The sequence below is a fragment of the Gymnoscopelus microlampas genome (genome assembly GCF_963454915.1).
Source record: "Gymnoscopelus microlampas genome assembly, chromosome: 19".
Taxonomy (NCBI): domain Eukaryota; kingdom Metazoa; phylum Chordata; class Actinopteri; order Myctophiformes; family Myctophidae; genus Gymnoscopelus; species Gymnoscopelus microlampas.
The window spans coordinates 21,035,640-21,052,230 of NC_139956.1; the positions used below are offsets into that span (position 1 = coordinate 21,035,640).

The window sequence follows — 16,591 nt, forward strand, 5'->3', positions numbered from 1 at the left end:
GGGTCCCCGGACCCCACTTTGAGAACCAATAAGCTAGAGGGGGACTGTCCGACTGCCCAGCAAAAAGTTGCTCACAAGCGCATGAAGCACCCGAAAGTACCTCTACTTCCTGCATCGGAGCCAATTGAGCAGGCGCACTATCGTTTCAGACGATAAAAGCATGCGCAGTAGCGTTTTAAATGCGGATGTCCTGCAATCTCAGATTTGACCACCAGGCAACGGCAGCTTCACTGTTTTACCGCGGTTCTGTCTCGTTTCTGACAGAATTTAATGAAAATAGCCGATCTACAACAAGGCAAGCTCACAACCTATCGCGTTGCGACGGATTCTGAGCTTAGAAATCTGCTATTTTCGATGTGGAGGAAAAAAATAGCCCACCTACTGTATATCCCTGTATGCCTGGCTGAGATAGCCGTGATTCTCTACCTTTTTAATTTCAAGGACCCCCTAGCGCATTTTTTGTCACAGATCCACATGAGGGGAGGAAAACAGCCCTAAAACAGTCCTGCACACATCATATTGTTGCTTGGGTTATCAATGTCCAAAACCGTTACTTTTCATAAAATGGAAAAAATGGATTCAATGTAGGCCTAGTAGTTACTATTTAGTCACATGATCTTGTTAAAACTTTTCATTGTTTAAATTAAACATTTATAAAACTGACAGAATTAACCACTTTCACCCAGGCATCCTTATTTTTGGTATAAATATTTCAAAAATTCCCAAAATTGTGGATCTACAAGATCACAACTATTGAGTTTGTAGATTTCCACTACTTTTGCATGACACTGTCATATAACAAAGTATAAAATAGGGCATACGTTTAGGGGAAAAAACTAAAAAGATGAAATATGGAGATCCAAGGTTTCTGCCCGACAGCCTGACAATGTTCAATGTAATCCATTTATTATTAAAGCGCTATTAAGGAAATGCCTTGCCATGCCTGGCATTAATTTGCATGTCAGCAGACTGTCAGGGGCACAGGTAAACAGGTGATACTGTCTGTAGGTTGGTAATAAAAGGTAACCATTGTTTGCTCCACATTTATTCAGCACAGGTTGTCCTTAACCACATGCTGGGTTCCTAGCATCCCTGTTCTGGGCATCTCATATTAGGTGAACACACTGATGCAAAAATGGATGAATATCTGGCAATAGGCTTTTATGTGGTTAATAGCAACAACACTCATTTCCCCACCCCGGGTATTGGTCCTTTTTTCACTTGAATTAAGCCTCAACATTGAGGATACTCTAAATAAAATTATATAAATGAATGCTAGAAATGATTATTACCAATTATCTCTGATGGTCACATATGGAGGAAAGTACTTTTCAAAAATAAATTAAAAACATCACGTGGATGCACCTGGGACGTGTCATCAGTTTGGTTTCCCCAATTAAAATCCACATGTCACCAATGAACTGCATGTCCATGAAGGACAATAGGCGTGTTACAGGAAAATCCTCATCCTTTGTTTTAAAAAGCACCTCCCTAACCATCATCTCATACTGTCTGGAATTGTATGGGACCCATAGGCTCTAAAGAGGTTGTGACCATCCAAGCAGAACACATGGAAGAACATCGTCATCAAATATCTCAGATGTCCTCCTGTGAAGATTTTTTTTGTCTTATCCACATGAACCATAGGCTGTCATTCTGCAAGAATAGGAGACCTACACGCTCACAACACATCATATTGTAGATTGGCTATTTTAGGAAAAGAAATTTGATGTAGAGGGGGAAAAAGAGGATCCTTGTATAGACCCTTGGGGGTTAATTAAGTATTCAAGTGGTTAAATACATTATATAGGAGTATATAGGATACTGCTTAGCGAACAAAATAGTTCTAGGAAGTATTTAGCAAACTTCCTTCCTAGATGTCCAAACTGGAATTGGCAAACTGAGACAGCCATCGACATCAGGATTGAATTCTGGCAAGGCTGCTGGTGTCCCTACTTTACAATCAGGCGCCTTTGTTTTTTTTATAAATATCTTTATAGTCACGTAGAATAGACATTATAACAAGTTTGTGACATTTTTTCATTTTCTCCCTTTCCCCAACCCTCCCCCATGTTGTTATTGCTGTCATATTTTCCTTTTCAAAAGACAATACAAAAAATCAATAAAAACACAGTGGAATAAAGAAACGGTCCAGACTAACAAACACGCAAACATGATATAAAACTTGGTATAAACAATGGAATGTGATAGAAAAAAAAAAAAAACATTCACAAGAAAAAAAATAGACACATAAGATGGATTATCCAGATGCGAATGTGCCACAAGCCCATGTAAGCAACACAAAGTCGAAATGCTGTCACAAATCGCCGTCCACCAGTCACACATCCCACCACAGACACTTACAGGTCTAGGTCCTCATTTGGAAATAAAATAAAATAAACATATATGACAGTTAGCCCGTTGGAAGCACTGTCAGGTTCTCAAAATAAGTAATAAATGTTTGCCAGCTAGAAAATAACTTTCTGTTGACAATCAGGCGCCTTTGTGACAAGGGTTCTCAAGTTGCAATGGGTTTCATGGAAACATCGTCCGGCCAGAGAGGGGTAAGTGTGAGTCATCCGGATCCAGAATGAGCGTGGTAGCACCCCTGGCTGATGAAGAGGACCTATCAACACTCTCCAACTACTGTGGGGGTACCCGAGAACAAGTGCGTAAAGCAGAATTTTGTGAGGCCCTAGGGCCCCTTCTGAGTGGCTTGAGAACATTTTTCCTATGATCTTGCACCCCAGGCTTCAGATAGCAAAAGTGGAAGGATATGAGCTAATGTTTTGGGAAGCGTTACTGTTCTACCTCCAAGCCAGCCTGGTCCAATCAAATGTTTCTTGACACTTCGCTATCCTTTGCGATGGGGATAAGGGACTATACCGGCAGCAGACATGGGTTTCAACTCTCGCTTACCTTTTCTGTCGCTTACCTCCAGAGAAGGTAAGCGACAGATACTCTAATGTACAGGCTTTTGCCACACACGCACGCACACACGCACACACACACACACACACACACACACACACACACACACACACACACACACACACACACACACCACACACACACACACACACACACACACACACACACACACACACACACACACACACACACACACACACACACACACACACACACACACACACACACACACACACACCTGCAGAGCAGCTATAAATGTGTGGTCCTACAATGTCTTTATGGGGTTTCTCCTCCCAAAGATCCCCATCTCTGTCCACTCCGTTGGGGTTGGATGGTTGGACAGGGCCCACATGAGGTCACAAAATGTAGCCGGTGACATGACATCACCAATATGAGCTCATTCCACTGAGGTCGACACGGGTCAAGGAGTAGACCACTGCAATGACAAACCATTTAAGTACTGTATGTGTGTGTGTGTGTGTGTGTGTGTGTATGTGAATGCATGCACATACATTTGCAGGCTTTTTACTAACAGCATCGTAACACATGGATGAATGATTGAATGAATGAATGAAACGTTATTTTGAACATGTTAAACATAAAAGAAAATTACTAAAAAACAAACAAATAATGATACTAATATATAAACCAAAAAGGAGTAGGAAGAAGTACAAACTTATCTAATCCTACCTCTTCTCCACTATTCAACTCCTAGTCATCAGTTGATGTCCACACATACACCGAAATATGAATGTAAACCAAATCTATCAAACAAAAAGAAAATAATGTGAATTAGTAATAATACAAACAATTAATAGTTCATATAAACAAAGTTAATGCCCATATATTTACCTCATACAGATATGTTCCATATACCATTTTTTAACTGGTTCATGCTTTGACATTACTTGAGCTCCACATTCATATTGTTCCACAGTTTAAGATAGAAATACAAAAGGTTTTTAAGGTTGTAGAATTTAAAACAAAAACACCCTTTGAATATTACCTGGATGGCAGTGGGTTATTCCTAGATTTATACATGATTTGTGCAGCCTTAAATTCTATAATATCCATGTATTTTAATGTTTTGGACTGTAAGAATAATAACTTGGTGTGATCTCGATATCTAGCATTATAAATGATTGGGGTATAACTAGTGCACGTTGTGAACAATTATATTTCCCCAAACCTCTGAACAGTAATTTAACTATGGTAGAACCAGGGAACAGTAGAGAATGCGGTGTGATTTATGTTACAGAGCTAATCTCGTAAACCACACTATCACTTGGCTAACATAGAACCTCACAAAATGTTTACGTGTTTTATACATTTTGAAACATTTAACTTTCATTCATCAAATAGAATTAATTGGAGCACAGATTGGCCAAATTTGGGCACATATGACATACTGTGCACAATGTATACAACATATATGATGATGTAATTGTCTCCGCCAGGAGACTATGTTTTCACTCCCCCCCCCCTCGGCCAAGCTAACATTGGTCAAGCCTCACATGACACGTGACAATACGTTGAAAGAGTGTGCTCGGATTGGCTAGTGAGACGCATGACGTATAGCGGCCTATAAATAGATGTGTCACTTTGAAAGAGTCTTGGTCTCTTTCAAAGTGAGGTAAGACAGGAATAATCACGAAATGGCTGAGAAATGGCGGAGCAATACATTATGTAGACACACTGGTGTCATCACAATACGTAATATAATAGCTTAGACAGGATTAATCAAGAACAGTACATTCCAGTACAAACTGATATCACAGTTGATGACCCTAGGTGGGGTTGGTGAAAGGGCCTACTCTGTGTGGAGTTTGCATGTTCTCCCCGTGTCTCCTAGGGTAGTTAATACCCTCACAAAAACATGTAGTAATCCTGGTCACTATACTGCCTCCCCCTGGTCAGCCGGGGCGCCTGATGGAGGAGAAGGGAACTGGTTGGAATAACGTGTTCCTTCCACGCGCTATGTCCAACCAGGGAAACTCCCCCCTGTCGGGTGATAAGAAGCGGCCTGCTTGCTCCTCATGCATTGAAGGAGGCATGAGCTTCAGCTTGGGCTCTCCCTAGGCTGGCAGAGGGTAGGTAGTGCCCAGGATTACATAGGCAATTGGCACTGGGTGAAAAAAATGTGGGTTACAAAATCGTGGGATAAAAATTTAGATTAAAAAAAAAAAAAAAAAAAAAAAAAAAAAAAAGACAGGATTAATCAAGAACAGTACATTCCAGTACAAACTGATATCACAGTTGATGACAGTTGATAGCACGGTTCTGCTGGCGGAGACTTGTGCTCCGAGGAGCACATTTTCTAGTTAATACTGAACTCATAATTTGACTGTAATAAACAATAATGAGAAGCCAATCAATTGAATGGCGGTTGAACTGAGCTGAAACATTGCCAAAATAGGGAGTCATATATCATAGATACGTCACAGACAACTGGCGTCATAGACTTGCCATATGAAGCCATGCCGTTATTAGACCCCATCTTGTTTTTATGTTGACACCTGAATTTTAGGTTGACAATATTTTTCAGAAGGAGATCTGAGACCTATCCCTTCATATCAGATCGGGGATTCTCAACCTTTTTAATTACAAGGACCCCCAGTCTGATCGTTGAGACAAAAATTTACACTGGAAAATCCTCAGTGTAATTTTAACTTTAAGACTGTACAAATGGAATTAAATTTGGTTCCATTTGTACAGTCTCAAAGTAACAGACCTGTAGAGGTTCCTGGATCCCAAGTTGACAACCACAGATATATAGATAATGGTTCAAATCCCATTGCAGTTATGTTAAGTACGCACATGAGTCACATGGTCAACTGCTGGACAGCAACCTGGCCTCTGAAACCCCACAGGAGCCAGCAGAGGTCCAATGAATCATGTGAAGACAATTCCGTCCCTCATTCTCTGCAACCTCCCCTCCTTGGAACTCACCTCCCTCTCACCTCCCTCCTACCCACCCTGGCCTCTTAGTCACCGCGTGGATGTGTCACTGTTTCTATCAGTTTAGAGGTTCATGCCCACTGAAGCGCAGCGAGGGAGGTGATCTCCGGAGTGCCAAAAACTGTGCCAAGACTCAAGTCTTTTTTTCCCCTCCTTTACCCCCTTAAACCCCAACACCGCCCCCATTCCCAATGGCATCCCACCACCACCACCACCACCACCCCGGCCCCCGGGTCGTGTGATGGGGCTAATAACCCCGCCTCCGCACCATGGCCATACAGCTCCAGGGGTATAAATGGAAGGTGCAACAGGAGAGAGGAAGGAAGGAGAAACGGGGTTGATCAGATCAAAAGAAAGATGGACTCGTCTGTGATGAACTGGGCACTCACCGTCCTGATGGGCACTCTGCTGTGGAGCACCAGCTGCTCAGCGGCACCCATGGAGTGCCACTTCAACTCCAGAGGTAAGATGGGCTGCACGCTGCTTGTGTCCTCTGTGCGCTTTCATCAGGACCTTGATAGGGATGCTCTTCATTCTCCATGGGGTTTAGGGCTGCAACTATCCATTATTCTCTTTGTAATTATTAGTGCAATTACTTTTTGGTTATCTTATTCTATATTCAAGGAATTGACGTGAACAAAAATATTTATAGCTTTTTAATAATCGACTAAATCAATGTAATAGTCTGATTAACCACTTTTGACCCATTTTATAGTTTGTTTGTTTTTACGATGCGTTGTGAGCTTGTAGATCACAATGCATCACAAAATCTCAAAATCGATTATTTCATTCAAAACGCACATTTTTAAATAATGAATTAAGTTGTTTAGTTCTATTAACTGTTACACACCACAAGGGTTCATCTGTCATTTTCTTTTATTCATTAATCATTCTCAAGCCTGGGTGTAAATGTGCTGCTTGGACGTGTATCTCACTCAAGATATTGTGTTCAACATAAAAACAATCTAATTTTGTTAATTGTCCTGAATTCACAAAAACTGTGCCGATAACTTAATACTTGACATTGTCCCATGCAGCGGTGTGTGTGCACGAGGGCAGACACTACACCCTGGGAGAGAGCTGGATGGAAGACGGCTGTCTGCAGTGCACCTGCCTGCACCCTGTTGGTGTGGGCTGCTGTGAGACGTGAGTACACAAACACTGTTTTGGTCTTCATATTGGTTCACACTGTAGCCAGCTTCAGCAGCACTTTTTAACCACTTCATCCAAAGACCTGAGGCCAATTCTAAAACTGCCTTTTAAATCAGTAGTTGTCAGTAGTCAACTTTTTCTTGCCAAGGACCCCCAATATGATATGTATTTGGCTGCGGACACCCATCTGAAAATGTTTTGTGCCAGGGACCCCCAGAGAAGATTTGTGCTAAACATTTCTAAATTATTAGAAATCTTTCAAACACTTTCAAGATTTTTCAAGCTTGCAAATCTGCTATTTTTGAGAACCAATGTTCTAAATACTAAGTGTTTTCTGAAAAACGGAAGTTTAAGTTGCTCTATATATATATATATATATATATATATATATATATATATATATATATATATATATATATATATATATATATATAGCTAAAATGACACAGATGCTTTCCCGGTTTTCAATGCGTTAATAAGAAATTATGATAACACTTGCTACAGTATGCATTCCATGTCTATAATTCTTTACAAACATATGTATAATGCATTATAATCTACTCATAAGACTGAATAATTATAGTTATAAGAACTCAATTCTTTATAACGATAATCCTAACACATAGTATAAAAGCAATGTAATATGTTTATAACACTGATAATTACAGGTAAGCACTCATTAAGTCCTCTTAATGCAATCATAACATTGCACAGCCTTTTATAAAGGCTCATAAGTTCAAGTATCATAATACTTCATAATTACTGGTCACTCAGACCTTTTTTAACTGATCTAAATTGGAATGCCCGGGTTTAACGTTATTAAAGATTACTTTTTTCCTTCCAGACAAATTGCATTTTGTAGGTGGATAACATCATGTATCCTACATTTTAAACTATTTTTTATCAGGCAGTTTTTTTGTTGCTTTATTTAGATAAAAGAGTGCACTATCTGGTCAGTTACCGACATACGCCGCCCCAGATTCTAAACTTGACCCAACCTCAATTGCACCCCACCTCCAGTTAAAAATGCTTCTCATCTTGTGTATTCTCACCTCCTGAATCTCTAGTTGAATAATAGATCCTTTAGTTGAGTAGTTGTAGGTTGGCTGTCAGAAAAGTGATCTCTCTCTCTCTCTCTCTCTCTCTCTCTCTCTCTCTCTCTCTCTCTCTCTCTCTCTCTCTCTCTCTCTCTCTCTCTCTCTCTCTCTCTCTCTCTCTCTCTCTCTCTCTCTCTCTCTCTCTCTCTCTCTCTCTCTCTCTCTCTCTCTCTCTCTCTCTCTCTCTCTCTCTCTCTCTCTCTCTCTCTCTCTCTCTCTCTCTCTCTCTCTCTCTCTCTCTCTCTCTCTCTCTCTCTCTCTCTCTCTCTCTCTCTCCTGTTCAGTATTCATCGGCCAGTGGATTTCCCCCCATGGTGTGAGATACGCGTGGAGCCGGTTACCTGTAAGGTCTCTCTGGTGCAGGCGTCCGACCGCCGTCTGCCCTGTATCCCAGGAGAGGATAACCAGGACCCTAGCCATGGATCACTGAAACTACAGCAGCAGCTCGAGGGATAGCCATTCAGTCAGTCAGTCAGACCAGTGATTGATGGACACCATCTGTTCTATCGTCCTACACAACAGGCTCTACTAAACCAGTGGTTCTCAACCTGTGGGTCGGGACCCCCCACATGATTTTCTTTTTGGGGGGGTCCCCAGATGACAGAGAAAAAAAACGTTTTTTATACGTAAAAAAAAGTTTAAAAAAAAAAAGTATTCAACAAACTATACTATGAAAACGGGTCAAACATTGGCCAAATTGTCAAATAATATCAGAAAGAGGCAAAAGAACACGAGGCGAGTCAAACAAAAAATGTAATGCCTCAACGAATGTGGGAGTTGAGGCAAAATGTAATGCCTCAACTCCCACATTCCAAGTGCTTATCAGGGTGGGGGGGGGGGTCCCCAGTTCAAATATGATTATTTTGGGGGGTCGTGGCCTGAAAAGGTTGAGAACCACTGTATTAAGCTATCGTTGCATTAACTCTGTATGCATTAACCATTTTTACATGTATACCTTGTAAATGCACAACACTAACCGCATGGATCATTGATGGATTGCTCACAATGTTAACTTGTACATCAGCTGTTTTAGCTATTTTTGACAATGTCTGAACTTTGAAAATGGTAACATATATTCCCAAAACAGGGATGCCAGGTTGACAGTGGTTAAGCAATTGAGGGAAATGTCTCTGTGTGTGTGTTCAATATCACAAAAGTATAGTAGTATTTACCATTGGCTGGCCAACCAACTGCATTTTAATAGATGACTGAAGCTGCAGATATACTGTATAACAGCAGAAATATAACAAAATGTGTTTTAAAGTAGTACTGCATATTATTTCTATAAAGTTTCATAGCAGAGATAGCACAAGATGTGGAACCTCTTTGAGAAATTGGGAAAATTGGCGTTCATATTTAAAGGCTTATCCAATATCACCCAATGCACTATTGTAAATATCAGCTCATAAAACAATATAGTAATATATTTGTTATGTATGGAAGCCTGTTTAATCTCCAAATAAAATTATGATATTGGAAAAACATGACTCACATTTCCTGTATTTCAAATCACACTTTAGGTTTATGAATAACATCTTGGTGCAGACTGTCCACACTGGAAAAAAAGAGACAGTTGAACAGTATAAATCACTTGCATAATAAACCGTTTTACATAATAATAAAGAGCAGATCGCAAGTGGGCTCTTGAATACATGGATCAAAAATTAAATAAATACAGAAATGCAAAATGACCATAGATATAGTTGCACTTTACAAAGGTGATGTATATATCTCCCTAAAAAGGAAGAATGTATTCAAAGTTAGACTGCACTGCCAAATGCATGTTAAAATACAGAAGCAAAAAGGCAAAAAGAAAAAACTGCATACTTTACATCTGGAGTAAAATTTAAATTCTGAATATACAAATGGAAATGTTCTCCTTTTTCTGAAAATACACTCCTCTTCCCTAATAACAGTACAGTTTTGAGAAGACAAAAAGACAAATCACACACACAGCTTGCAAGAGTCAACACAAACAACACAATTTCTGTCATTAGGATGTATTCTCTAACAAACAAACACACACACACACTCCGTTTATGCTGTCAGCCCCTGTAAACACACACACACACACACACACACACACACACACTCAGATGTTGATGCTGTTGCTCCCTGTAAACTGGGACATGTAGGAAGCCAAGGCTGGATTGGTGGGCAGGATTTTTATGGGCAGATTCCAGCTGAACGTATCCACGTCCACGTGCTCTGCCCCTGTCCAAACCGTGACTTCTGATTGGTTCTGCTGTACAGTAGGCGGCTCCATGGGCTCCCGGGCGGTAACAAACTCAAAGTGCAGACGCCACCTCAGGGTCACTGTAAAAGTCGGGTGTTTAACTGATTTGTGTGAAATAAACCTTATATCTGAAATTCATGTTAGTGGTCAGTGATTATTGACCCACATACACCAGTACACAACACCACATACAATAGGAACAAAATGGTGACCGGTAAAATACAGCTAACTGATGATCAATAGTAGGAATGAAGCTTGTCAATCAAAATTTCATACGAACATTCCAGATGGTCATGGGGGAAAAAAGGAAAATGTCATCAGTCTACAGCAGGGGGTCCAAAACATTTCCATGCCAAGGACACCCAAATAGCCATAGGCTCTAGCTGGCTGTAGCCCGGCCCCTGTATTGTGAACACGTTGTGAGCACGTTGTGAGCACGTTGTGAGCTTGTAGATCAATGATCAATGAATTACTTTTTTTCATTTTCCACTGCTTTTCAACTGGCCACCTTGGTGGCCCCCACTTTGAAAACTACAGTACTCTTACAGTATGCTCTGAAGAGCCGATTGCAGAACCTACCTTCTACCATACATAGCATAGCATACATATATTGAGAAGGGCTGTGCAGTAAACACATACATTCTGAAAAAAAAATATCTCAAACTTTTATAAAACAACCAACAACCCACTTCAACATGGATCAAACCTGGAACAAATTAGGCTGTGGGGCCTAATTTACATGGTAAGTACAGGGTACCACTGACCTATGTCTGTGCTGAACCCTGGTGTGACAGTGAGGGGGACGGGGAGGGAGAAGTGGCTGGAGGCCGTGTGGAGGCAGGACTCTTGGTGGCGGCCGTGGCCCGTCACGCTGACCGCCTGGCTGGACCGCCGCTGGTACTGCTGCTGGATTTCCTCCTCGCTCTGGAGGCTCACCGAGTACTGGGACACACACAGAGTACGATTAACTTCACATACTGTACACTTCATAGCCGTTTATGTTCATATTCCAAAGACACCGTTGTAAAGCCTGATGTATACTTGAATGCACAAGAGCCTCACGCACACAAATAGCCAATCTACTATTTCTATTTTTGTACAATATACACACCTGTAAGCAGGGGATGTCGCCTTCCGAGAAGTTAAATGTGCCGACGATGTCTTCCCCTAGTCTGTAGATGATTTTGAAGATGCAGAACTTTGCTACTTTCCCGCGCATGTTGGTGATGTTGAACATATCTGATGAAACAAAGGTTCACAGTTCAAACTGTAACTGCCCATTCAGCTGTTGAATCCTTAAAAAAAAAGAAGAGGGTTCTGAACTTCCGGAACCCTCGTTTTACGTATTTAAGTATTTATAACTTAAATACGTATCTAATGTGTTTTGCCACATTTCCAGGCCTATAGCAATCATATAGTGCAATAAGGCTCTTACTCCAGCGTGCTATGCCCCAAGACAGACTCAAGCGAAGGCGTCACGTGACAAAAAGAACAGCTTTACAAGCTAACAACACATCACGGTACAAAGTGTTGTTAGCTCTAAGCCTTTATTTGACAGGTACAGTGGAGAGAAGCAGGAAACAAAGAGAGTAGGGGAGTGATATGCAGCAAGTTGTCTGGCCAGCTGGGAATCGAACCGGGAACTCGCTGAGTGGCATTAGAGCCCATTTGGTACATGCGCTAAATACTTGACAAGCGGGTCGCCCTCCTCACAATCACTCAATCAACTGCTTTATCCATTGTCTCATTTTAGATTAGTCTTATTTGCTTTTGAATGTGAACTTGTAGATTGTGGGCAAGGTCCCATTCTGATAAGTCAAAGTGAAAACAGTGCAGCTAAGAGAGGTCTTGAACTCACGGGCGCAGCGTCTTGAAGTGGTGACCATGAGCATGTCCAGGGCTCTCTCCAGGGGCCTGGCGTCCCTCCGGCTCCCCTCCTCCTCCTCCAGGAAGGGGTTGGACGGAGAAACCTCCTCGTCCTGTGGAAATGGCGGCTCTGGCATGCCTATTTGGCACACAGCAACATGTCACCATTGACCGTACTCACAGGACGGCCATTTTAGACACATCACACACTTTGACATGGGTAGAACGACATTGTCTTTCTATATATCTATATATATTTTTTTTTCTTTGCTTGTGATCCCATTTCACAGAAGTGCAAGTTCACATTTCCCTGATGTTTTCTATGGCTTCAGAGCATAAACAACATTCCCCATCAACAGTGAAGCATTCGAAGTTACACCAAGCTGAGGTGAGATTGAGTTCAACACCTTACGTTTTGCCCATGTTGTCATTTATTTTTAGCCGTGCAACAATGTGCCAGATATTCTGTTTGCCGGCTAGCACTCCAGCATGGCTAGCAGCCATGACTTCTACCCCCCCTGTCCGCTGTCTTACATCTGAATTTGATTCACAGTTACTATGACACGGTAGAGTAGAATAAACCTTTGCATTATTCTATTTCAATTAAATGTATTATTGTGGACAAAAACTGTACTACAAACTGTAAATTAGTTATTTATTGTAGCTCACCCTGCAAAACCAGCACTCTGAAGGGAACTCTGAGTAGTTTGATGGGAGAGTTCACCCTCTGGCAGCCGATGGTCAGCTTGTAAACGTACTTCACAGACTGACCACGGAAACTAGGGGGACCATCGTTGGGCACAACCTCACTGTATGAATCTGAGGGAGAGAATGTGTGTGAGGGAGGCTCAACCAATTACTGTATACTTCATTGTACGCCACAAAAGTAATGTGGACGACCGGGCGTGGTGGACAATGCAGAGGAAGAGTGACTTACAGGTTTTGCTCTCGCCAGGGTCCAGGCGCAGGTCACAGAAGAGGATCTTGGGTGGTGTGTCCAGCATGCACTGGCCTCGTTCTCCTGGGAAACAACAATCAGAGGTTAAAACCACTTTCAACCTGGTGGCCCCATTTTTGGCATGTCATTATAGGCAAACATTTTATAAAATATTCAAAATTGTTATTAATTCTAAAATAGTGAAAATACCGGATCTATAGTACAAGCTCGCATTGGGTTGCTATTTTCACAAATTTTGTATACCACTTTTGTTGAGTGAAGTATAAAATAGTAAGTCGTTAAACACAATACAGTATACAGTTGTACAACAGTGCGTACAACATATAGACATGCAGTCACTTTTCCATGAACCAAAGGATGGCACTTCTTAGTTATTGGTGTGTTTAGAATTTGTTCAGCATGGTGATCGTGTTCTACTTTTTCTGAACAGGATGCCATCTTCATCAACGTACTGTAAATACTTGACCCCAAAATTATTATTTTATGTTACTCACCCTGTGAAGTTTTAAATTCGTAGGGATTTTCTTTTGTTTGTGTCCTTCACAGTGAATTAAGAATCCGAAAACAAAGACAATACTTGATGAATTGAAGACAATAGGTAGCCAGGATTAAGAACAGCAAAACTATGTCAAAAGTCCACTTAAAAGCTCCAACACGGGTCTCACAGTATAATAATAATAATAATAAGTACAATGCATTTTTACTGAAACTCTACTATTTGAAACACCTTTGGTGTAACATTCTCATGCACCAACAAGTCTAGTGTACCTGCGTGTACCTGTGGGGTTCAAACACAAGTTCAGTTCACACGCATAGTTTTGCCGTTGTTAATCCTGGCCCCCCTTTGTCTTCAATTCATCAAGTTTTCTTTTTGTTTCTTAATTCACAAGGAATGCAACAAAACCTAATATTCTGCATGAATTCAAGGCTCCACAAGGTGAGTAATTGATTGGAAAACACGACACCTTCAGGAAACCTGGAAGTCGTTGGACAACAGTTGTGCACAGAGGCTATACAAAGCCATAAAACACGGCTTCCTTACTGCCTATCCTGCACCCAACCCTACTTAAATGCCCTGTTAAGAAGAGAAAGTAAAGTACCTATTGACTGCACCCATTTCTGTGTTCTTCCATGATGGAGCTTCCTTTAACATAAGATTAATAGCTAAATAAATTGGAAGTATAAATAAATCCGGAAGACGCAAACAGATGGGAAACAAAATGAAAGGATGCAAGATCGGTGGCCAGTGTTTCCTTTGAATGATTCTGTGGACTTCAAATGATGTAGCTCAGACCAAATGGATGTATAATACTATAGCCTGACAGACCATGTGACCTGAAAAAGCCCAAACAAGCAGATTCTTCTGGCAATTGTCACTGGGTGCAAACATTGAATAGAAGGACAATTAAATATAAGATAACAGATTCCAAAACCTAATCTCACTTCAAATCATGCATCTTTCTCCTATTATCCTCGCCATTTGTCTCCCCTTTCTTCCCACACTCCATACATCAGTCATGGACTCATCCACACCACTGACCTCTGCTTGGAATGAGCACTGTGTCGCTCTCAGCCTGGACATCTTGCTTGTTGCCCTGCGTTGGCAGAGCCACTCTGCCCTCACTGGCATGAAACTGACAGTGGATCTGGGCACTGGCCCAGGCCAGCATCTCACTGTGACACAAGGCAGGAAGACAAGGGAACTGGATAGTTATTTCTCTAGAGACACATCTCATATCTACAGAAAATTGGTTATGACAAGTAAAAAGTTTAATGTGGACAGCAGTGGTGGAAAAAAAGTACTCAAATGTTTCACTTGAGTAAAAGTATCAACACTGCAATGTAGAAATACTCTTACCTGCTGGCAGAGGTAGAGAGGTGGGACATGGGGTTGGTGAAGGTTATGAGGCACTCCATAAGCTCCCCGGCCAGGAACACCGGACCCCGGGCCATGGAGGCCACGACCTCGATCATCTGGATAATTATACGAGACAGACAAAAGTCCAGCTGAGAATTTGTCTACTACAGTAGCCATCATAGAATAAACAATACAACCAATGCTGCTGTCCTGCAACTGATTGGTCAATCCAGGTCATTTACTGAAACCAATTGAGAACATTTAGACGTTTATGAACTGAAAGGGCAGTCGTGCTACTTGTCAAGTTGTTAAAACCACGTGGTTCTCAAAGTGGGGCCCGGAGACCCCCAGGGGTCCTTGAGGGGGTTCCAGGGGGTCCCCAGCCAAAGTAGTTAATAAGTTAATACAGCATCACAATCATTTTAACCACTTTAACCTTTTATACTTTGACTATTCAAAAATAGCAGATCTACAAGCTCATATTCGTGCTGCGCTATGAGCTTGTGGATCTGCTATTTTTTCAAAAATCTTTAAACATTAGTGAACATTCTTTAACACAAATCTTTGCTTCTGGTGGTCCCTGGCACAGCCAGATGGGGGTCCGCGGCCAGATATTTATCAATTTGGGGGTCCTTGACATGAAAAAGTTTGAGAACCACAGGTCTAAACACAAACAGCAATAAGTCAACATGTTTGTGGAGCCTGTCTGTGTTAACTTAGCTAAAGTCTGCAGGCTACTCGATCTCCTGGACCGTTTAAGTACAAACCTTTGGTCTTGAATAGAACTGCAGCAGCAAGACAATGCCTTAGTTTATATACACACACTCCTAAGACAAGCTGGAGACATACAGGACAACCGTGAGGCTTTTCTTCTACATCAAAACACAGCTAGCATACAAGCTATAGCATAAACAACAATATGGAGAATACTAGCTCCACTGCTGCTGCACGACCAGACACTAACCCCGGGGTACAAGAAGTACTCACATTTTTCTATCAATACTGCAAATTGCAATGTAGAAATACTCTGTTACAAGTAAAGTCCGGAATTAAACATTTACTACTACTACTAGTAAAAGTACAAAATAATTGCTATTGAAAAATGGAAATGTTCATGTAAAGTAAAAAAAGAAATACCTCAAAATTGTACTTGAGTACAGTACTTGAGTAGCCATGGTTCACATGACGCTCGTCTTTCATGTTTCAGGGCTAAGTACTTGAGTAGCACAGTTATATTTCCACCACTGGAACACTGCAATAACATGCGCAAGGCTTAAGGATCCATACAAAAACGAGGAAACACACTTTGCATGCTAGTCGTTACCCCCCAATAAAACACTGCAGCATTTCAATAGTCAATACAATACTATTCTGTGCACGAATTAAACGTGATTTTAACTCTACGGACAGAATAAACACATCGCTATATTATGGTTGGACAACGAGAGGACGCTCCGTGGCATAATGTGACGTAACGGACTCTACCATGAAAGCTGTAAAATAGGGGAACAAGATCACTCACTCAGATACATTTT

The 16,591-nt window shown here is 41.3% G+C and overlaps 2 protein-coding genes across 3 annotated transcripts; one reads left to right on the forward strand and one right to left on the reverse strand.

Moving 5' to 3' along the window:
• Positions 1 to 6,246: 6,246 nt before the first annotated feature.
• msmp1 (microseminoprotein, prostate associated 1) lies at positions 6,247 to 8,594 on the forward strand (the record flags this gene model as incomplete). The annotated part of the gene is made up of 3 exons (XM_084043319.1): positions 6,247 to 6,352; positions 6,927 to 7,035; positions 8,423 to 8,594. The coding sequence occupies 3 exons, from the start codon at positions 6,247 to 6,249 to the stop codon at positions 8,592 to 8,594; spliced, it is 387 nt and encodes a 128-aa protein (XP_083899445.1).
• Positions 8,595 to 9,391: 797 nt separating this feature from the next.
• On the reverse strand, positions 9,392 to 16,268 carry rgp1 (GP1 homolog, RAB6A GEF complex partner 1). 2 transcript variants are annotated; one of them, XM_084042588.1, is made up of 9 exons: positions 16,194 to 16,268; positions 15,057 to 15,172; positions 14,739 to 14,872; positions 13,178 to 13,261; positions 12,910 to 13,059; positions 12,233 to 12,379; positions 11,486 to 11,613; positions 11,139 to 11,316; positions 9,392 to 10,454 (listed from the first exon to the last, which is right to left on the reverse strand). In XM_084042588.1, the coding sequence occupies exons 1-9, from the start codon at positions 16,254 to 16,256 to the stop codon at positions 10,231 to 10,233; spliced, it is 1,224 nt and encodes a 407-aa protein (XP_083898714.1). In that variant the 5' UTR covers positions 16,257 to 16,268; the 3' UTR covers positions 9,392 to 10,230. The 2 variants fall into 2 exon arrangements, with proteins under 2 accessions (XP_083898714.1, XP_083898715.1); XM_084042589.1 differs by lacking the exon at positions 16,194 to 16,268 and adding an exon at positions 15,824 to 15,991 and having other exon boundaries at positions 9,393 to 10,454.
• Positions 16,269 to 16,591: the final 323 nt, after the last annotated feature.

What these genes read in the sequence shown, in the direction of transcription:
- rgp1 (XM_084042588.1), bottom strand. Translation starts at nt 16,256, where the DNA reads ATGAAAGACGAGCGTCATGTGAACCATGGCTACTCAAGTACTGTACTC. An exon ending in TACTCAAGTACAATTTTGAG is followed by an intron (nt 15,173 to 16,193) that starts GTATTTCTTTTT and finishes ATAATTATCCAG; the next exon opens with ATGATCGAGGTCGTGGCCTC. An exon ending in AGGGTTCAGCACAGACATAG is followed by an intron (nt 10,455 to 11,138) that starts GTCAGTGGTACC and finishes CGACTTTTACAG; the next exon opens with TGACCCTGAGGTGGCGTCTG.